The following is a 23921-nucleotide window of genomic DNA, read 5'->3' on the forward strand; positions in this document are numbered from 1 at the left end:
CTTGACCGTTTCAAGTTATGACAAATCTTGGAGCTAAGTGCCTGGGTCTCCTCAATGACACACAGTTCATTGTAATATTTGTTTTGAATGATATTAACCCTTACCCTGCTAAATTTTTATAATGAACTTGTCCATCTTTCAGTTTGGAATGTCCCATTAACTGTTAAAAGGGGTGCTTAATAAAGACACTAATTGCATGGCAAACAGAGCAGATCATGATCAGACTGCACAGAGGTGCTTGCTGAACATTATCTACACTAGTCACAAAGGCAGACTGTCGTGCTGCTTGATAACAGTTATGGACCAAATACAAAGTGTAATTGATTGCCAATTTCTATGTCCCCCTTTTCTGCCAAAAAGGCAATGGAAAATAAAATATACAAAAAAAGCAAGGCTGATCTAAGGGATGAACAGACTGTATAGATTCTACAGTCTACTAGGATAACTCTATTTTTCACAGAGACACTAAACAGATGCAAATTTACTGTAATATTAAGTTCTTTTGGAGAAAAGTGAAAATATAAAGCTGCATTACTTTTTCAACTTTTATTTTCAAGTAATGTAATTCTCAAACCCATATAGTAATTACAGAAGGCAAGAAGGCCGTCTTCTAACCACCAATTTAACACAGAAGAATCTGGACAATAGCTGATAAAAGCAAACTCTCCCCAAAATGAAGACCCTCTCCCAAGTAAAGAGACACCCAAATATTTGAAATTTTTGTTGAGTCCTAGCTATTAAACATCTTCAGTTAAGCTGAACTTATGACAGTTACCGGTAAAAATCAGAAAGTACACGAAATTAAAGCAAGATGGCCATAATGGCCCCAAGTAGCTCATCTGACTAGGACCATTTTACCAGCAATATGTCAAGACATATTGTATCTTGAATCTTAGATGCTACAGATCAAGTTTTGTAAACAAATATAAAGTTGTCTGAAAGTATTTCTAGTTTTAGCTAAGAGGTGAAGCAGTATCATTTAAAGAAAATTGAATGAGGTCTATACAAGGATGCAACATAGTCTGATGAAGATCCATCAAGTGGTTCTTGAGAAATGTTGTTTATTGGTTTTTCTATTTTAAGCTTCATACATCATACTAGTGTGTCCCACCAAGCCTAGTATTTTGAATCAAAATTTAACCGGAGGTTAGTTTAACAGCCGGTTAAAGTTTCGAACAACCGGGCCCAGGTGTATATGACAAAGGTCTACTAAGCGTAAAATTCCAAAATGAAAGTTTCATTTGCAAATACCTTACATGAACCATAAGTCTAGCTTAATGCCCAAAAGAAAATGCAATGTAAAATTCTCTAAAAGCAAACTCTAACAATCAACTCTATTTTCTTCTTGTGCAGTTCTTTCCTACTCAGACTGTTAAAATCCTGTGCCACAGTCTTGATATATAAACTGAGACAGGACAGAAATTTCATAACAAAAGGAACACAAAGCTATCTTTCATCTGTAGCAACTTGTCTCCCATGTTTATACATGAACAGATGGCACCACAGACAATATTAGACACGAGTATTCAATAATTTCATCAACATGAATATTCAATAGCTTCATCAACATGAATATTCAATGTCTTCATCAACATAAATATTCAATAACTTCTTCACAGATGGAAAAAGACGACAACTTCTTCAAGGTATTATTCTTTCTTCCCTATCACTGACAGTAATAGTTTTCAAAACAGCTCACAATGGACAGTTATCCTGGATCATTATCACTTTTCTAGAAGAAATTTTCTATAAAGTTCCTCTAATTTAGGGTCTTTAAATTTCGGAACAAAGTTCACTTTCACAACTTCTGAAAAACCTTCCTTCTTTTCGGGTAGGACATACTTCTTCCTGAATTGAAAGGAAAAAATCAGTTATATTTTAACATGGAAAAAAAAAATGATTTCATGTATATTTAAGCAAAAAAATCAGGTTACATCAATTCACTATTTCTTAAAGACATTTAATACTTTAAAAATTATTATACAACTGTGTGCTCATTTTGAAGCACAAATAAATTAAAAGAAACAAGAGGACCATGATGGTCCTGAATCGCTCACCTCTTCCCACATGATCCAGTTTTGAGTATGACGTCGTTTTTTCTATTATTTGACATAGTGACCTAGTTTTTGAGCTCATGTGACCCAGTTTTGAACTTGACCTAGATATTATCAAGATAAAATTTCTGACCAATTTTCATGAAGATCCATTGAAAAATATGGTCTCTAGAGAGATCACAAGGTTTTTCAATTATTTGACCTATTGACCTAGTTTTTAAGGCACGTGACCCAGTTTCAAACTTGACCTAGATATCATCAAGGTGAACATTCTGACCAATTTTCATGAAGATCCATTCAAGGGTATGGCCTCTAGAGAGGTCACAAGGTTTTTCTATTTCAAGACCTACTGACCTAGTTTTTGATCACAGTTGACCCAGTTTCGAACTTGACCTAGATATCATCAAGATAAACATTCAGACCAACTTTCATACAGATCCCATGAAAAAAATGGCCTCTAGAGAGGTCACAACGTTTTTTCATTATTTGACCTACTGACCTACTTCTTGACGGCACGTGACCCACTTTCGAACTTGACCTAGATATCATCAAGATGAACATTCTGACCAATTCTTATAGAGATCTATTCACAAGTATGGCCTCTAGAGAGGTCACAAGGTTTTTCTATTTTTAGACCTACTGACCTAGTTTTTCACCGCACATGACCCTGTTTTGAACTTGGCCTAGATATCATCAAGATGAACATTCAGACCAACTTTCATGAAGATCTGTTGAAAAATATGGCCTTTAGAGAGGTCACAAGGTTTTTCTATTATTTGACCTACTGACCTAGTTTTTGATGGCACCTGACCCACTTTCAAACTTGACCTAGATGTCATCAAGATGAACATTCAGACCAACGTTCATACAGATCCCATGGAAAATATGGCCTCTAGAGAGGTCACAAGGTTTTTCTATTATTTGACCTATTGACCTACTTTTTGATGGCATGTGACCCACTTTCGAACTTTACCTAGATATCATCAAGGTGAAAATTCTGACCAATTTTCATGAAGATTTCATGAAATATATGGCCTCTAGAGAGGTCACAAGGTTTTTCTATTTTTAGACCTACTGACCTAGTTTTTGACCGCAGTTGACCAAGTTTCGAACTTGACCTAGATATCATCAAGATGAACATTCAGACCAACTTTCATACAGATCCCATGAAAAATATGGCCTTTAGAGAGGTCACTAGGTTTTTCTATTATTTGACCTACTGACCTAGTTTTTAATGGCACGTGACCCAGTTTCGAACTTGACCTAGATATCATCAAGGAGAACGTTCTGACCAACTTTCATGAAGATCTTGTGAAATATATGGCCTCTATAGAGGTCACAAGGTTTTTCTATTTTTAGACCTACTGACCTAGTTTTTGAAAGCACGTGACCCAGTTTTGAACTTGACCTAGATATCATCAAGGTGAACATTCTGACCAATTTTCATGAAGATCCATTGAAAATTATGGCCTCTAGAGAGGTCACAAGGTTTTTCTATTTTTAGACCTACTGACCTAGTTTTTGATGGCACGTGACCCAGTTTCGAACTTGACCTAGATATCATCAAGATGAACATTCAGACCAATTTTCATAAAGATCCCACGAAAAATGTGACCTCTAGAGAGGTCACAAGCAAAAGTTTACGGACGCACGCACGCACGCACGCACGGACTGACGGACGGACGACGGACGCCGGACACTGCGCGATCACAAAAGCTCACCTTGTCACTTTGTGACAGGTGAGCTAAAAATCTAAACAATCTGGCAATCTGGTAAAGTGTTTACTATTTTAAGATTCAAACATTTACAATTTAGTTTTTTCCTTTATGATAATTTCATGGAATAGTTTATTCATCTAGATTTGTGTCTGTAGGACAATAGTTACCTTACTTACTGACTGCTATAAGTCAAATTCTTTTTGAGATACGAGTGACAGAAACTTGTAGGCTCTTGATAAGTCTTTTTTTTTAAGAATATAAACATCACATTATTTCAGAAATCCAGTTAGAATTTTGACTGCATATGCCACAGATGATGCTTCAAACTGCAGTTTTTTGAAGTTTTATTGATATATTAAATGAATTTATTACTATACTTTGATTTTAGTTTAAAGTTTGAGATTTCACACAGGGTGTCTATGCTAAAGTCCGAGTACAATGTAATCATTGTCCAAGTGAAATTATTATCATTCTGCAATGTTTTGGACATGTTAAAATTATGAATATGTATGTGGGCCAAAAAAATTAGACAGTTTTTATAAAACATTTCTCCTGAAACAAATTTGTATCATATCTTGAGGTAGGCACGTGTCTTCCCTGCTGAAGGTAAGTATCGATAAATTATTCAAATTTTACAACTGAACTTACTTAAAGGAGTTCATAATCATGTCATTGATTGCATCATGTGTCTTGTCAATTATCTCCCGGAACTGAAATAAAATTATTTTCTCATATTACCAATTATAAAGAAAAAACACAATATTTAAGAAATAAATCACAGTTTTTTATCTTTAACAATTTTTTCTTCATACTGTTTTAAGTGATCTAATGCTGCACACTTTTTTTGTAATCAATCTGAAAATTGGCAAAATTGTAAAATACCAGCGACAATACGCATCACAATGCTACCTTACTATTGTCAATGTCTGGTATAATGATAATTTTTTGTATCGTACGGTATTGGCTTGCAATATAAACAAGAGCTGTCCGTTAAGACAGCGCGCTCGACTTTTCTCAGTGCTTGACTCTGAATTTGAACTTTGCCAGTAAAAAAAAAAAATCCAAGTTAAAAAGGGGCATAACTCTGTTAAAATTCAAATTATAGTTATGAGAATTGTGTCTCCTGGTGTAGACTTTGATAGTAAATAACTATTTTGAACTTCAAGTCAAAAGCTTTAATAGTAACAGAGATATTTGACTTTATCAAAAATTTTAACAAAAAAATCTAAGTTAAAAGGGGCATAATTCTGTCAAAATTCAAACAGAGTTATGGGGATTGTTTCTCCTGGTGTAGACTTTAATGGTAAATAAGTATTTTAAGTTTCAAGTCAAAAGCTTTGATAGTAACAGAGATATTTGACTTTATCAAAAACTTAACTAAAAATTCTAAGTTACAAAGGGCATAATTCTGTCAAAATTCAAACCAGTTAAAGGAATTTTGTCTACTGGTGTAGATTTTGATAGTAAATAATTATTTTGTGTTTCAAGTCAAAAGCTTTAATAGTAACAGAGATATTTGACTTTATCAAACATTTTAACAAAATTTCTAAGTTAAAAAGGGGCATTATTCTGTCAAAATTCAATTCAGTGTTATGGGGATTGTTTCTCCTGGTGTAGACTTTGATAGTAAATTAAGTATTTTAAGTTTCAAGTCAATAGCTTTGATAGTAACAGAGATATTTGACTTTATCAAAAACTTTAACCAAAAATTCTAAGTTAAAAAGGGGCATAATTCTGTCAAAATTCAAACCAGAGTTATGGGGATTGTTTCTCCTGGTGTAGACTTTAATAGTAAATAACTATTTTAAGTTTCAAGCGGATAGCTTTGATAGTAACAGAGATATTTGACTTTATCAAAAACTTTAACCAAAAATTCTAAGTTAAAAAGGGGCATAATTCTGTCAAAATTCAAATCAGAGTTATGGAGATTATTTCTCCTGGTGTAAACTTTGATAGTAAATAACTATTTTAAGTTGCAAGCCAATAGCTTTGACAGTAACAGAGATATCTGACTTTAACCATACGCCGACGCCGGGGCGAGTGCAATAGCTCTACATTTTCTTCGAAAAAAAAAACAATCACAGATCAATCACGAACAGAGACCTTTATAAAGCTCCACCTATGGGGTCAAAACAGTCACAGGCAATGGAATGCAACAACTATAACTTTATCAAAGGCAGAAAATTTGGACTCTTAAATCTACAATCACACTCAGTCTGTTATGGTATTTAGAGCCTCCAATGAGTTCAAAATGAGAGTAATATCTATAGTGGACATTCAAGTTGTTTTATTTCAGGAGTGTGACTTTTGTTTTCATTGAATTGGTATAAAATATGATTCATTTTATACAATGTTGACTATGTACATGTAAAAACATTTCTTTGAAGAATGACAGTGTTAACATTTTAAGCAAGCAACAATAACAATGCATGTTTTCGCCAGTTGATATTTCAGCCTTTTTGAAACATCTTAACAACAGTACACACTCGACTTATTGACCCACAAGCCATTCAATAAGTGTTTTATTATATGACATCAGAAATTGTTCTTCACAATATTAAGGCTTTTTTTACTAACTTCTCCAGAAAACATGTGCTGATTAAAGACAAGTTATACAGCACAAACTATAGACCAGCAATTGTGATATAAAAGGTCATGTGGTCATACTGAATAGGGAATGGTTTATTAAGCAACTTTTACTTTAATAAATTAATGTGAATTTCATTGCTTTAGTACAGCTTTCATGCTGTAGTAAGCTCTGATATATAAAAGTGGTAAAGTCATATTTCAGAAACACAATATAGCATGGAATATCTTACCCTCTCATTGTGCTTTGCATGTTCAAATGAAGTAGTGAAAACAAAACATCTACAAGGCGCCCCACTGGCTGATGCTGCCTGTATATACCTGAAATATGTAAACTCATTCATAAAACTGTAAAAACATTTTCGATTTTTGTTTTTATTGAATTTAGAGTTACAAAAAATTTTATGTCATGTGATATGATCACTTTTTTAAATTTTTGTTGGTGAAAGATGATCCCATGTGCCCTTCAAGCCAAGACAGGCACCTTGGTAGAACCACCAACCTTCCGCAAGCCTGCTGAAGAATTCTATACAAACCCACATACTCTAGGGGCAGGTGTTTCAGTCAAAGACAATAAACACTTTGGCATGGAAGCCGACCTTTAGTTTATTACTGTCATTCTCAGACTGTATACTGTAAAATCATTTTTTGAGGGTTCAAAATTTCGTAGAATGCCATAACTGCTGCACTGGAATATGAATTAGCAGATGTCCGCTTACCAAGATGAAAGAATAGGAAATTTGCTTGTTTGCTAGAATTTTATATCTTGTATTGATGGAACCAAGAAATCCAGAGGACTTAGTTTCACACAAGTATTAAAAACATTCCAAAGATATCAAAATTTATTTTCACAAAGACATACTTAATGAATTGAAGTGAATTGTCCAGTCAAAACTTACCTTCATCTAAAAGTTTTTCCAAATGAACAATTTGAAAAACATTAGGAAAAGCTTGTACTAGTTTTTGTTTCTTGTCTTTAAGTAACTGTTTATAAGATATTTCAGACTGTTACATTCATCTTTGTTAAGTCCATTATTTGACCTTGATTTTCAGAAAATTAGACAATCCTTTGTTTTAAATTTTACGAATAATACGTTACCAAGAAAAGTAATATCTACATGATTATATCAGAATAATACCTTGCTCTTGACTCCACATCTGGGTTAGTATTATCTACAACTACACTTTTTCCTTTCTTCAGGCTGTCCTTACATAATGCTACACACTTTTGCCATGTTTTAAGTGTATCCTGAAAGGTATTTTTATACGTATTTATGTTAACTCTTATGCTGAACACAACTGATTCTGCCTTTGCGACCAGTGCAGATCATGATCCGACTACACATCCGTGCAGTCTGATCATGACCTGCACTGTTTGCCATTCAGTCAGTATATTTTTGGTATGCATCCCTTTAAACAGTTGGTACTGTCCAGATTGAAAGATGGACAAGTTCATTATAGAAATTTAGCATGGTTAGGGTTAAGCACAGGTGCTTCAATACAAATTACATGATTTGTTTCGTCAGTTAGTTATTTAGTTGCTCGGACATAATTTTGGAGCATATGGTGATTCTGAAGGACCATCATACATTGTTTTAGGCAAAGGCAAGCACCTGAGTAAAACTAACAAACTTCTGCAGCAGACGGGCAAATGACCTTAACAAATTCGTCATAGGGAATCACGCTTTTGAACAACTGGGCTAATATATATAAAATAAATTATCATTCTTTGTTATGAAGCAATTAAAGTAAGAAAGCAACTCAATAGCTACAAGAATGAAATACTTCAAGGGATCTTGCTCTAATAATAATTATTGCAATTCGATCAATTGTTTCAAGGAACAACATGATAACTGATGAAAAGTTGCAGGCATACAAGGAAATTTCTGGACAGCCCAACTAACAGGGTGATCAGTAAAAGAATTTGTAAAGCATTAATCAAGGCCCTGTGAAGCAAACATTATCGCATAACAGTACAACTATTAAAAGTTATGACAAATTTATCAACTGTATAAGAAAAAGTAATATTCATGTTTGGTAAATGCTTGACCATGAAGCCAGATTAGTTTATAATGTACAGTGAATGACAATGTCGTATACACAAGATTTGATAAAACAAGAAACAAAGGCCTTTCTAAGTTGTGCTTATGTGTTGGGAAGTACCCACTGTCATTTGGTAGACATTTATATTAGCGACTACATTTTCTCTCTACTTACCCTGTTTACAACAACATATCCTTTAGGCTCAAGATATTTCTTTGCGAAGAATGATTTTCCAGCTAAAAAATAGAATATACAAATTCAACAGTAAACTCAAAAGCATTTGTTAAGCATTAAACCATTGAACCTCCCTTAGCAACCACTTTGTTAAGTAACCGCCTGCCTTAAGCAGCCAATCAGCTAACTTCCAAAATTAACTTCCTGTTCAAATGTAATTTTGTCCTAAGCAGTCAACTACCTTATCAGCCAGACTGTGTCCTCCTTTGGCTGGCTGTTTAATACAGGTTTGACTGTATATGTTACCTTCAGGTGCCAAAATGGTAAATTTAATACCATTACTGAAGCAAAGACCTAATCAAACAAATATTATCTATATCTGAAAGTACAGCACTCTTCAAACATGGCATTAAAACTAATTAATATTGATAATAAAAGGCATAACAGTATACTTACATGCTGGGAACCCAGCCAGCAGAATAACCTGTAAAACAGTACAAACTTTAAATATATGTGTATTCATCCACAAGGCCTGAAAAACCAAATATTTTCCAACTTTCATTAGCCGGATTTCAAATAGCTCACACTGAACTGTCTTTGCAAAGTCTCTACAGATCTTGTTTGAACTACGATACTGAATCATACAAACAAATTTCCAAGGTGCTCACAAAGTTTACATAAAGAAACTAAACATGTTTCATATGACTATATTTAATTCACAACTAATTCTTAATTTCATTCTAAATGAAGCAGTAACCAACTTTTCATTTTACCCGGTTGTTTTATCAACAAGTATATTCAGTAATTTCCTAGTGTATACCACTATAAATCCTTACTTTGTATATGAGATTCTCCAAAAGAAAGAAATTCAGTGTAATTTGTTGTAGAATACATAACATGCATAATCACTTCAAAACTGAATGATTATTCTTTCTGATGGGTTACTGTCACACTGACACAATTATAAGTCAAATGGCAACTTTCCAGCTTTGATGGTGGAGAAAAACCCTAGGTGCCCCTCCATGCATTATTTCATGCAGGCAGGCACTGGCTAGAACCACCGACCTTCTGTAAGCTAGCTGGAAGGCTTCCTCACATGAAGAATTCAATGCCCCAAGTGAGGCTCTAACCAACAATGGTGAGGGGCTCAAAAATGAATGAGTTCAGAGGATAAAGTAAATTTCAGTACAGGAAAAACATGAACTACGGTAAAACATTTCAAGCAAACGCCACAAACAACATACCTCCATGCTTCCTGAAGTTAGTCTAGCATCTGCTGGATCCAATAATTGTGTTTTTGGACTGATTTTCCTCTGAAATGTAGAAATTAAAATTGACAGCAAAACTTCAATTTTCATTATTAGATCAAAGCTACTCTGTATCCAAGTAGAACAATGGTATTTTAGAGGCTCAGATACAGAGGATTAGAAATCTGCTGCTCTCTCCTCTTGACCATTTCTCACTCAGAAAAAAATCTTAAAACTAAAACTATCCAAATTGTGTTTGTAATATTCCGCACTATTTTCCAAATTAACAAAATAACATAATGGCAAAAACACCCAATGTGTTATCCTTTACCTTGAACTTGTACAAAGCAATTTGCTTCATGTTGGGTTTTTTTTTCACAACTTCCTTACATTTAAATAATTAGCCTGCAAGGTTAGACCAGTAAGTAGAGCACAGGGGGGTGCATTCTAACCTTCAGATAACGCCATGTGCTCCATAAAGATTTCTCCCAGGGCAATGCTTGTTATTTCATTTTTTCTTTCATTTCCAATTTATTAAAGAATGTTGTCAGTTATGCATAGAGAAAAAAAAAGTAAGAACTGGTTGGAAATCAAAGAACGCTTGGTAGGACAAGTGGTTGCTTTTACATAACTTAGGAGTTGCAAAAAATAGGTGTTAAAGGCACATCACACACATAAAAATCTGTTAAACCGAAGCACAGAAGGAAATAGAGAACCTGAGAGCAGGAGCAATATCTCAAGCTATATAAATGCCCAGAACAAGCAAGCTCCCAACTTTAAGAATTATCTCAGATGTAACAATTAATATACATACCGGATCAAATTCTGGCATGCTGTATTTTGTTGATGGGTAACCAAGGAAATATTCTTCAGGTGTCTTGAACTCTATACCAATATTCAATGCAAACTGTGAAGCATCAAGAGAAAGTGCATGAAGTAAAGAAATAGGAAACCTGTATAAAATATTTCAGCATTTTGTGAAGTATTGCTAAACTACCATACATGTACAGTTCTGGTAAATGCAAACAAAAGATGTCACTAAGCTAAGCCGTGAGAAAACATGTTATGCAGTGGAAACAATTTATTCATATCTTGCTTAAAGGCCCATCTCCCACAAACAAGAGGGTCATGATGACCCTGGATCACTCACCCGAGTAATATCAGCTACATGTTCCAAATATCAAACTGATGCTAAAATATTAAGAAAGTAAGTCAGTAGGACCATAAGATGATGTCACATGCCAAATATCAAGGTTCTACGCCTTGCGGTTTTGGACAAGAAGATTTTTAAAGATTTTCCTTTTGGTTGCCATGGCAACCAGAATTCTGCATGGAATTCAATTCTTTGAATAATTTTGAAAGGGGGCCATCCAAGGACCATTCCTGTGAAGATGCAATTCTGCCCAGTTGTTTTCAAGAAGAAGATTTTTTTTTAGAAAATGTTGACGGACACATGAAGGACAACACACAACGGACACTGAGCGGTCACCAAAGCTCACCATGAGCCTTTGGCTCAGGTGCGCTAAAAAGCCACAAAAGGTTTCTAAGAACTGAAGAAAAATCATCATATTACAAAACAATGTCATGATAAACAGTGTCCAAGCAAAAATAAACAGAAATTGAATTAATAGTGTTTACAGTCACATTCACAACAGTAATAATGTTACTTCCAAGCTAAAATGTTGCTGGAATACCCCTCAGTTATTGTCTTTGAACTTTTTTAGGCATGAATGGTGAACAACACTGAACCAGCCTAACAGATCCATTTTAAAGAATAACAAGAGCTGTCTGATGACAGCGCGCTCGACTATTCGAAGAATTGATTGAAGAATGGGGTCAAAATATTTCCACAGATATTCAGACAAAAGAAATAAATAGATTAGACAAACAATGTTCCTGTATTTCTTTGATTTCGATAAGTCTTGCACTAAATGGCAATGTATGAACCAATTTCAAAGTCCAAAAAGGGCCATAATTCAGTCAAAATAGTTAGATACTCTTGCCTACGGATTAAAATAATAGTGATAAACAAGTGTTCAAAGTTTAAAAGCCATATGTCAAATAGTTTTGACAAAACGTGGACTTGTATGAAAACAGAACCAATTTCAAAGTCAAAAAAGGGCCATAATTCAGCCAAAATAGATGACAGAGTTATGTACTCTTTCCTACAGTAGAGACTATTATACTGAACAAGTGATAAAAATTTCAAAGCCATATGTCAAACACTTTACAAAAAATATGAACTGGTACGGAAAACTTAACCAAGATTTCTAAATCAAAAAGGGCCATAATTCAGCCAAAATCCTTGATGGAGTTATGTACTCTTGCCTATAACTGGATATGGTGATGGTAAACAGGTGTTGAAAGTTTCAAAGCTTTATCTCAAAAGACTTTGTCAAAATGTGGACTGGTACGAAAAACTTAACCAAGATTTTTAAGTCGAAAGGGGCCATAATTCAGCCAAAATCCTTGATGGACTTATGTACTCTTGCCTATAACTGGACATGGTGATGGTAAACAAGTGTTGAAAGTTTCAAAGCTTTATCTCAAAAGACTTTGTCAAAATACGAACTGGTACGAAAAACTTAACCAAGATTTTTAAGTCGAAAGGGGCCATAATTCAGCCAAAATCCTTGATGGAGTTATGTACTCTTGCCTATAACTGGACATGGTGATGGTAAACAAGTGTTGAAAGTTTCAAAGCTTTATCTCAAAAGACTTTGTCAAAATACGAACTGGTACGAAAAACTTAACCAAGATTTCTAAGTTGAAAGGGGCCATAATTCAGCCAAAATCCTTGATGGAGTTATGTACTCTTGCCTATAACTGGCCATGGTGATGGTAAACAAGTGTTGAAAGTTTCAAAGCTTTATCTTAAAAGACTTTGTCAAAATATGAACTGGTACGAAAAACTTAACCATGATTTCTAAGTCAAAAGGTGCCATAATTCAGCCAAAATCCATGATGGAGTTATGTGCTCTTGCCTATAACTGGCCATGGTGGTGGTAAACAAGTGTTGAAAGTTTCAAAGCTTTATCTCAAAAGACTTTGTCAAAATGTGGACTGGTACGAAAAACTTAACCAAGGTGTGACGCCGACGCTGTGGTGAGTAGGATAGCTCTACTAATTCTTCGAATAGTCAAGCTAACAAGAGCTGTCCGTAAGACAACCAATGCTTAACTATTCGGATTATTGTCCCAGAAGCAGGAAAATATTACCGTAAATGTGAAAATATCTATAGAGTTTCAATCCAGTACCTGCATTAGTTTTGGAGATAGTAACTTGAATGCAAAACTTTAACCAAAAGTTTTAAGTTCAAAACTGGGCATAATTTGCCCAAAATGCACGAGTTATGGGACCTAATGCAATCAACTAGTTTTATAACCCCGAAGGAGCATGTGAAGTTTCAATTTAATATCTGCATTTGTTCTGCAGACAGTAACTTGCACTTAAAACTTTAACCAGAATTTTCTAAGTCCAAAAGGGAGCATAATTTGCCCAAAATACATGTGAGAGTTATGGGACTTGACCCAGTGAGGTTGGTAATTGACCTAGAAAAAGAAAAAATAAGTTTCAAAGCTATATGCCTTTAAATTATAACCATATATACTTGCATGTAGAACTTTAACCAAGGTGGGATGCCGACGCCAGGGTGAGTAGAATAGCTAGACTATTCTATGAATAGTCAAGCCAAAAAACTGGCAATGTTCGAATCTTGCTAACCACTCAGCATTCAGTTCCACTAAGAAAGATAATGTTTCTTCACACTGAAAAAATCAACAAACATACAATATAATCATGCATAAAGCAAGTAGTTACCAGCCTATCACTGCAAGAGAAGTCTTTTTTCTTCTTAGGTGCCCAGTCTTTAGGTCTGCCAGCAGCATCTACAAAAGTATAGGTCATTAACTTCAAAACTTACAACAGGGCATTCTATCAACATCTGCACCTTAATATATTAATAGATCACATATCAAATTAAATCAGCTCAGTAGAAACAACAGAATTTGTGCACAGCCCACATACCAGTTTTTATATATCTCTTCAGGTAAAACCGCAAGGATTTTGAAAATTTATAGCATCTGATTTCATTTGTTGTGGGCACTGATTTCTGTTTCCAAGGTTACATAACTGAATCTGGAAATCAGTTTAACCTTTAGCCTGCTAAATTTCTAAAATTGACTGGTCCATCAATTAATTTGGGCAACACCATTTATTATTCGAAGGGTGTTCACTGAAATTTACTAAATGAATAGCGAACTTTGTCTGCACTGGTCACAAAGGTAGAATCGCTTGCTGCCAGGAGGCTAAAGTTTAACAATGCAACCTTGCCACTGGTCAATTTCATAACTGTCTAATTTTCTATCATACCTCCAACATAAAAACTCTGTGACAGTTCCACTTCAATTCCACCATTTAACTGACAAAGAGAGAACACATTTAACTGACAAAGAGAGAACACATTTAACTGACAAATAAAGAACACACTTTCTATTGACAAATAAAGAATAAACATATGTAGCATTCAAAGCCATTTAGAAAACATTCCAGCATGTCTTAAAATCTAGACCATGACAGAATACAATATTTCCTTTTATCAAAACTTCTCATCTTGCTACATGGGCAGGTGAGTATACATAAGAAAATACATGAATTGTAATAGTTTGCATTCACATCCTTATTTGCATAAATCACTCTTGTGCAAGCTAGTTCAGGATTTTCCCGGACACAGGTTTTCTGCGTCCCTGACCTACATGTAGGCTATAGTCTTACTGTCTCTATGACATATCGGCAACAGAAACTTGGCGACCTTTGCTGGTTTGGGAAGTCATGATTAGAATACATCAAGCAGACACTTTCAATTATGCAGTATCATATTTGCGCAAGCGCTGTGACAATTTTGATCGCAAAAATTACCAAAAAAGAGTATCAAAAGGCACAAAGGAGGTTTCAGCGCAAAGGAGTTTCGTGACAGATTTTGTGGGTCCAGTGGACGCAGAGGCGCTAAAAAATGCGAGTTCAAAGCAGCAAAAGTGCGTCAGGGATGCAGAAAACCTACATCCTGAAAAACCCAGTAACTATTTCTCTGCTTAAACACTGAAAATCTCGCCTGCTTAGCTAAATAGTGAGAGCACTGATCTACAAATTGCACGGTCATGAGTTCGATCCCTGGGCAAGGCGTTTGTTCTCCGTGACAATCTGATAACAGATATTGTGTCTGAAATCATTCGTTCTCAATCTCTGATTCATGTGGGGAAGTTGGCAGTTACTTGCAGAGAACAGGTTTGTACTGGTACAGAATCCAGGAACACTGGTTAGGTTAACTGCCGACCGTTACATAACTGAAATACTGTTGAAAAACGGCATAAAACCAATAAAACAAACAAACATAAACACTGAAAATGAATGTCCTAAGGCACAATGCTATTCAGCAACTCACACCTGTTAGACCAGATATAGATACAAACCTTTTCTGTGAGGAAGTTCCACATTCCAGGGCAAGGTTTTCTATACAGACCACTCTTTGTTGATACCAGGATCTAAAAATACACTGAACAAATGAAGGAACTGAAGAATTTTTATTTTTCAATATCATGGAGAAAATGATGTAAACGTACTGAGCTTCCTAGTCACATTCATTACCATTAATATAAAACCTGACATACACAGAAACCGCAATGTATATCCAGTAACAGTGAAGTGCAACCATGACAGATCATTTGGGATAACTTCAACACCACCTAATTAGAATGAGACAATAAACATGATCAAAATGAGTAAACTAAATGTACGCAATATATTTTGGACTGTACAGTGTTGAAACAAAATGAGTACATGGATATGGCAGCAGAGACCTTGTATTTTAACCCTTACACTGCTAAATTTCTATTATGAACTTGTCCATCTTTCAATTTAGACAGTACCATTAACTGTTAAGTGGTACACACCAAAAAAGATACTGACTGAATGGCAAACAGTGCAGATCATAATCAGACTGTACAACAAAGTCCAAAGTCTGTAAACAATAAGCAAGTTTGCCACAAATTTAAAACTGAGTTTATCCTTTAATCAGCTTAGCTATTTTCCATTTACAGTGAAATCATGAATTTTCATTGTGGACTAATTTTCATGGATTTCTTGGCTGAATCAATCCATGTTAACTAATCCTAATGAAGCAGTAAAATTCCTATTCATATTCTCATCATAGGTCAAAATTCATGAATTTACATCCCCTGTAAAATTGCCATTATTGTCAAAACTACACAATTATGGGACTGGGAAATTACTTTTTTTTTTCTTTGGGGGATGGGGAGTGGGGGGGGGGGGGGGTTTAAGTGAACAGCCAAAATTATAGGTCATATGGCAACTTTCCAGCTTTGCTGTGGGAGGTAGATCCAAGGTGCCCTCTGTCTCTGTGCTTTATTCCATCACGGGCAGGCACCTAAGTAAAACCATCGGCCTTCTGTAAGCCAGCTGGACGGCTTCCTCACATGAAGAATTCAATACCTCGATTGAGGCTCAAATTCATATTTGTGACGAGTGAGAGAGTCGTAGTCAGTGACCTTAACAACTCGGCTACGGAGGCCCCATGTGAAAATTAAATAAATGATTTCACAATATTGTCTGTATTATATTCTAATTTCTTTTTTACTAACCTGAATAGGAATTCCTATGTCATCCACTAAATCTATAAACTTGGATTTCAAATCAGCAATGTTGGTTTTACCTCTAGACACTCCCATCTGAAATATAGCATAGATACACACAACAATCTTAATTACAGCTATTTATATTCAATCCATGTCCAGTTTATCCATCCTCTAAAATCATCCACTTCAACAGGTAATTCTGAAACCAGAAACGTTCAAGCAGGTATCGCTTAAAACTCACAGAAAATATTTGGACAACATAACTTCTACAGAATGTCTTTTGGTATTTTCATTGATGTTCTGTAATGTCGATGAAATATCCTCCTTACGTTTTGCCATAAACAAAATCAAACTTTTATAAAGACTTGCCTGATTTGTAATGAATACGACTTTATATCCTTCTTCATGCAACTTCTTTAATTTTTTCGGAATGTCCTTGTAATACACAAGTCTGAAAGACATAGAGAACACTTCAACAAAGTCTGAATATTGAACAAGTTTCATGAAAATTGCCCAGTTATCTGCATGTAAGTATTGGTTTAACTTTTATATCAATCACTTTTAACCTTTTTTTCATATGATTACGAGACTCTTTTACTGGTGGTACGTGCAGATGGGAATATGCAACTCGAGGGTAACTGTTCTAGTGGTAACGAGGCTCTGCCGAGTGAAATCACCAGAAATCCCAGTCTGGTATGCAAGAATATACATTCTTAAGCTATCAGGAATTGATCAGACAATAAAATATAGGAACTTGTCAGTTTTCACTTAAAATTCATTGTGTTTTAAAGGTCCAATACTAAGGAAAGTGAACATTTTAATTTCTTTATAAAAGCACAGAAACTATTTCATTTTATTGGAAAATGAAAGTTGGTATGTAAAAATTTGAAATAAATCGCAGTATATGTACAATTATTTTTCTATGAAGTATGAAGAAAGTTAAAAAGACCTGGGGGGTCATTCTGTCGATTCATTGAAATTTCAACATAATACACATACATTTCTTTGAGTTCCAAAGACCTTCTGTAAATTTTGACCTGCCAATCTTCATTATTTAGTGTCTTGCAGAAGTCTATGCACTGGCTATGAAAAATATTGCCAACTCACTTTCCCTTAGTAATGGACCTTTAAAATGATACCATCTACATGTAAGTGTATCGGCTGATTTGGAGGTTTTTGAGGCAAATAGGCAAATATTAACACAGGAGTTGGAGTGGGTGAAGAGCCTTTTTAACTATCAGACGTTATTTCACCTTTTCCATTTTTCTGAATGACACTGCTATAAATGAAGAAAATAATGCTCTCAGACGAAATATTCTGAGAATAATTTGTTACCAGAGACATGAAGCGATATGGACCATTTGTACCTCAATGCAACATTTCTAACATCTCCAATGTGTCTTAAAGCAATTATACCTCATTTTTGAAAACTGTACATGTTTTGTTGTCATAAAAGCGTAAGCATCTTTTTTGCAGACAGTTTTACCAAAACAGTAATATATTACCTCCAATCACCTGGATGTGTTGGGAACACTTTGCCAGACTGTGTTGTTATGATTGTACCATCTATATCAAATGCTGCAACCTGAAATTTATACATTCCATGCATTTTACACAGATTTTCATATTCCCCTCTAACTCACCCCATCCTGACATAATTAACACTACTTTCGTTATTTTCATTGGTATGTTTTCACCTAAATGCTCCTTCAAATAATCAGATAAAATGTATGGTACATGCAGCATTCAAACTTTCCATAATGGATACTCTCTCCTGATTTAAGACCTGCACAACTTATAAAATGAAGCAGGGAATATTACAGTGTATTTCAAAATCCCCTTGATCAAAGTCTCTTTCACTGAAAAAAAAAAATATGGCATGTTATGAAATCCCCTCTAGCTTTACAAATGGTATCATAATCCTCTCTGCGAAATTAACAGAAAATTAAGTCCTTCTAGTAAAAAATATCTGGGTTATCACAATCCCCTTCATGAAATTTATATGGCTATCAAAATCCCCCTGACTGAAAACCCCCTCTATTATTTAAAAGACATGGTGTCTCAAAATTATGAACAGGACTGACTTTAAAGTTTATATTTGAAGATTTGTGTGGTTCCCTTATTTCATCAACTGAAAAATAACAAAATATTCCTCTGGAATATCCTTTTCTTGAAAAAACAATATGAAGTAAGTCTTGTAGTAATGCTAAGTATAAAAATGTATACTATACAAAACTAGAACTATTACCAATCAGATAAACCTCATTCTGAGTTAAAATTTACAATGTATAAGCTACCTTTCTCCTACTTTCAAGTCCTTTTGCAGTAAAGACGTACAATGTGTCATACTGATCCCATCTCGACTCCGGGGCTGGACCCTTGGATACTGGACCATTCTTGGTAGTAGATGTCTCTTGTTTGGCAGGATTTTCTGGAGCTACATAGTTATATTTTAAATAACAGTTTTCAAACATATACCGTACTAAATAACTTTGTGGGCATGGAATTTTGTGGTTTTGTAGTCACACTGACCTTGACCTTTCAAAGTTTGGCCATTAAATGCTTCCTTAAACAATATGGTTCACTACTGATCACAAGCAAGTATACTTGGAAAGTTTGATCACGGTAAGCCAAAGTATTCTCTTGTTATTGATTGGAAACCAAAGTGACTAATACCAATAGATGGACAGAAGGAACAACAAACACTGACTGACCATAATGGGTAAAATAATAAATATACCTTTTCTTCTTCAAAGAGGCACAAAATTAAAACAATATGAAGCAAAGTAGAAGCAGATAACATAAAGATTTCTTTACCTGCAAAAATACCCATTTCTTGGTGATTAATAGCACAGCACTATTGTAACCAAATCATTTTTAAATCTAATTAAATCTAATAGAAATTGCAACCAATCCTTTTTTAAAAGTCAATCTAACTTCACATTTTGCAGCTGCTGGTTTACTGTCTGGTAACAGTGTTTCTCTAAAGAATGAATCTCAAAAAAGCAAGTCTTTACTTGACAAAAATGAGCAAAGAATTCCATGACAGGTGAAAAATACTGAAATCCTTAATCTTGTCAATATTTCAAAATACATTAAAGATAAAACATTTTGACAGAACTGTGCAATATGGCACAAACAAAATTACCTTTTAACTCTCTATGTGAAGAAGTTGAGGATTTAGTTGGAGTCTTCTTATTTTTTGCACTTGATTTCAGAAGCTGTAATTTTGCTGCGACATCTTTCATATGTTCACTATCATCGTCATTTTCTGCAAAATCTTTTGATGAACTTTTCCTGCCAGAATGTCCATCACCATTCAATTTAGGCTTTTTTGCAGCACTGTTATTAATTTCACCAGAGGAGGGCCTTTTGTTGCTAGACTTCGATGATGAATCCGTACTTGATGATTTTGACTTTGAACCAGAAAGTGATGAGTTTGATGATGAACCATAACCAGATGATTTCAATGATGATGTACCAGAACTTTTCGGAGTTGAACCGGAGCTTGATGATCGGTGCTTACTTCTTTCATGGTTCGTTGTTTCAACATCTGAGGCAGATTTGTGTCTGTGTTTTTTATCATCTGATTCCTAAAATTATTTTTTTTAAAGTTTAACTATAGATGGGCATGCCTCCCACAACTGCCTTGTTTCTCTGGATGGGCTAGATGAGTGGATCCAATCATGGCCTAGATGACTGGATCCAATCAGTTATTCAAGGGCAATAATTCAAATGCCTGGGCGGATTTGGCTAGTTATCGAACTTGGCCGAGGTCTTATGGTCAAACACATTTTGTTCAAGTTTGGTGAAGATCGGATGAGAAATGTTCGACTTAAGAGTAAGGACAAGGTTTGTGACAGACAGACACACACAGACAGGAGTAAATCAATATGTCTCCCACACCACTGTGTGGTGGGAGACATAATAAACTGAAAGGCTAGTTGTCCTCATCCAAGTTAGTACCTGCATCTGCTGGATAATACATAAATTTAAGAATAGGCATGGTATTCATAATTTTACCTTTGTCCATTAGCACTTCTGCCATTGTAAGAATACATTGTATAAATACATGTTACTTGAACATGTTCCACAACAACCTACACTAGAAATTGATGTTCTGTCATACTTTTCTTCCCAGTTACCAAAATACCAAGTACTTCCCCCTCCTCACTAAAATTTTAGTGAAATAATAGGTGCATGCTCTTCCCCTTTTTTCAATGAAAAATAAAAATAAAAAAAACCCTGGAACATCATCTAACTACCTTCAACTTCTTCACATCAAGTTTCTGCGGAAAGCACCCAGTGAGCACATGTAGTGTAGAAGTTGGTTTCATTGTGTATACTTTATCCTTAATCATCTCAATACCATCTAGAGCCGAACTGTTCTGACCTAACTGCACAGCTTGCACATCTCCGCTGTTCAGATCAGCTGTTAATTGGACTGTAAAAAAAATACAAGAAACAATGTAATTTCTATAATTGGATTAATATTATTAAACTCAATTCGGATAAAGTATCATCTGAGCAGATCAATTTAAACTCTAGTGTGATTCAATATTTTTAATATGAATTAACACACCTATCATTCTGACAATGATCAGTCAGTAAATCAAATGTAACGATTTTCTTAATATGATATTTATTCACTCATATCAAATAATATCCATGTTTATAGAGAGACCTACTCAATATCACTATGCTTTAGTTTCTTCTCAAGGCCATGGGTTCACTTCTAGTTGGGGTTATTTTTTTCTCTTTTTTTTTCTTTTAAAATGTAACATGTTTTTCTTCTTTTAACTTTCAAGAGAACATTATGTCATAATATAAGCCGCACCATGAGAAAAACGACATAGTGCATTTGCGACCAGCATGGATCTAGACCACGCAGTCTGGTCAGGATCCATGCTATTCACTAATGGTTTCTCTAATTGAAATAGGCTTTGAAAGCAAACAGCATGGATCCTGACCAGACTGTGCGTAAAGAACCGGCAACAATTTTACAGACATACATAACTCATTTTCCCCACCTACGATGCTTTACAGGACAATATAGATTACATACCAAAATTGCTAAGCTGAAAAAGAATAAACATGTAACTTTTTAACAATACAAAAATAGCTATGGAAACTGAAATGTGTGTCAGATCATCACAGTAAATGATTTATTTTAATAATTTTAAAATATTTAATTAACAAGCTTAAAATTGCTTTAATATTAATGTGGATAATTCTGTACATTTGGGTCTTTCCTCTTAATTAGTGAAGGCTTACTTCATTGGTTATCAAGAGGCTTACTTCATTGGTTATCGAGAATTGTTACATTTATTCTCATTGGTCAAATAATGTTGTTCTGTTGAGGCCCAGTCTCTTTTTGTTCTCATCATCATCATCTCAAGTATTTGCCTCACTCTACAAGAGCATACTCTCAATTTGGTTTGGTTCTCTAGGGTATAGGAGAAATCGTGTTTGTATACAAATCCGTTGTATTTTCTATTTTTAGAACTGATAAGACAATGGTCGGGTGGGCAGATGCCAAGCGTCCATGTTTTTTTGTAAACAGCGATGTTTTTCTAACGGCTTAAACTTTCTTAAAACACAAATGATATCAATAATTTTTTGATCAATGGAAATGATATAAAACAAGCAATTTATTGATTACTTTTAATTATTATTTCGAATAAAATGGATTAATTATGAACGCTTAACTTGTAGTGTTTTTTTCTAAAACTCTGGAACATCGTTAAACCGCTATTAAAATCATATGTCATTTAAAACGGTTTTTCATTTTAAAAAGATATTCAAATAAGAAAATATGAAAATCGTAAGCATTTCAAAACTTTTTGAATTTTTAACATCCATAAATTAGCGAAAAATGTATTAAAAATTCCGATCCCACACACATAAAATGTAAAAACACTTGTTTAGCCCACCACCAGATAAACAGGTGTTAGTGCATGACATCACGGGGATCTCTCCTATTTGTCACCATTGTCATTGATTTTGACTTGGTCAAACATTTTTTAAGTTAAAATTAAAATTATATTATGGCATTAATAACTGCTTGCATGCAAAACTTCAACCGATATTTCCAAGTCAAAAAAGCCCACAACTGAAATACAACTGAGAGTATCCTATCTTCATTATTTCAGATCTGATGACTGATAAGCATTCGCATTCTGAAGTTTCAATCCAATCCATATGATATAGCTAGTAGCGTGATACAGCTCGACATTGCCTGAAAGTTGGCAGTGGTCACTGTGGAGTTGTCTGACGCTACTCTCTCTCTCTTAAGTCACAGTTAGTGTCTGTGATAAATATCACTTTTTTAATACAACTCTAATTAAATTACACAGTATTTGCTTACGCTGTTTTCTGGAGCATCTTGGATCAACAATGCGAGTATCTGGTGATCTACCAACATAGACAAGTTCTCTATGAGGAAGCTTAATTGGATCATGATTTCCTTCAGGGCAGACAAGCGATATTGCAAATTTCATACTCGACATTTTTGAAGAAAACCTTCGCTCAATAAAACCCACAGTTGGCCTGCAAACTGACAAAATTACAATTCTACAGCGGATTGCAATTTGGCATACGTCGGCCACAGCATGCCTAAGAAACATTCAGACACGGCATATTTGTTACTGTTGATAAGAATGTCAGAAATAAGTTATATTTTAGAATTTGTCCAAATTTCTGAAAAATTGGAAAATTGCGCGATCGCCTCCTTTGAAAAGAGTCAAAAATACAAAAAGAAATCATTGTTTTAACCCAAAGAACTAAAACTACCAAAAAGAGTCTCCGACACCCCGGTATGACATTTTAACCCGTAGAATATTAATATTGATACAGCAATTGGTTATATATCTATATTTACATCATAATAATAAAATAATAGTAATAATAATAACTGCTATTAAGATCAAAAGATACGTTACTTTATTTAGATCTATAAATCTACTGTTTTTAAATGTTCAAGTCATAATTTAACTTGATAAAAAAATTATTATGATCTGTAAATGTCAATAATTAAAAGTAATTTCCCCATATTCCTTAGGGGTTTGAAAATTGGTACCTCGATGTCAATAATAACAAAATGATGCTGGGTATCATAGACGTCGCATTTTTTATTGATATTTGAATTAATGGTACCTTTGGTGGATTTCATTTATTTGTCAAAAAATATATTACTTAACTGAAGTATTTATTTTCGAATTCATGATGATGAAACAGTACATATTACTGAATTGCAGTATTTTATTCTTTTTTTCCTGGCAGTCAATGCCAGTCATCTTCACGTCAGTCTGGTGCAATGGTCAAATGTTTACCGTGTCCGGATATGTCAGTCAAAAATATTCAAAATATCACGAGCACTAAAATACTTTTGTGCCCATGAATTCATATTTGACAGTGTTAGATCTGCTAAAAAGTTTATTCAAGCATTCA

The 23921-nt window shown here is 34.5% G+C and overlaps 1 protein-coding gene across 2 annotated transcripts; it reads right to left on the reverse strand.

The window, feature by feature from the left end:
* Positions 1–531: 531 nt before the first annotated feature.
* On the reverse strand, positions 532–23219 carry LOC123536382 (bifunctional polynucleotide phosphatase/kinase-like). Of its 2 annotated transcripts, none has more exons than XM_045319521.2 (18): positions 22840–23219; positions 20735–20916; positions 19621–20065; positions 18770–18909; positions 17978–18057; positions 16842–16923; positions 16479–16565; positions 15291–15362; positions 14194–14242; positions 13642–13709; positions 10637–10729; positions 9820–9888; positions 9032–9059; positions 8576–8637; positions 7498–7607; positions 6592–6679; positions 4421–4482; positions 532–1848 (listed from the first exon to the last, which is right to left on the reverse strand). In XM_045319521.2, exons 1-18 carry the CDS (start codon positions 23096–23098, stop codon positions 1725–1727), a joined length of 2100 nt encoding a protein of 699 aa, XP_045175456.2. In that variant the 5' UTR covers positions 23099–23219; the 3' UTR covers positions 532–1724. The 2 variants fall into 2 exon arrangements, with proteins under 2 accessions (XP_045175456.2, XP_045175457.2); XM_045319522.2 differs by having other exon boundaries at positions 20738–20916; positions 22840–23218.
* Positions 23220–23921: the final 702 nt, after the last annotated feature.

The sequence above is a fragment of the Mercenaria mercenaria genome, chromosome 17 (genome assembly GCF_021730395.1).
Source record: "Mercenaria mercenaria strain notata chromosome 17, MADL_Memer_1, whole genome shotgun sequence".
Classification (NCBI taxonomy): Eukaryota; Metazoa; Mollusca; class Bivalvia; order Venerida; family Veneridae; genus Mercenaria; species Mercenaria mercenaria.

Bases quoted from the DNA above. Each gene is read 5' to 3' on its own strand.
- LOC123536382 (XM_045319521.2), bottom strand. From the start codon at position 23,098: ATGTTTCTTAGGCATGCTGTGGCCGACGTATGCCAAATTGCAATCCGC. The intron at 14,243-15,290 runs GTTTGTATCTAT...TCTCTTTGTCAG, and splicing joins GGAACTTCCTCACAGAAAAG to TTAAATGGTGGAATTGAAGT. The intron at 9,889-10,636 runs GTATGTATATTA...TCTACATTTCAG, and splicing joins GCATGCCAGAATTTGATCCG to AGGAAAATCAGTCCAAAAAC.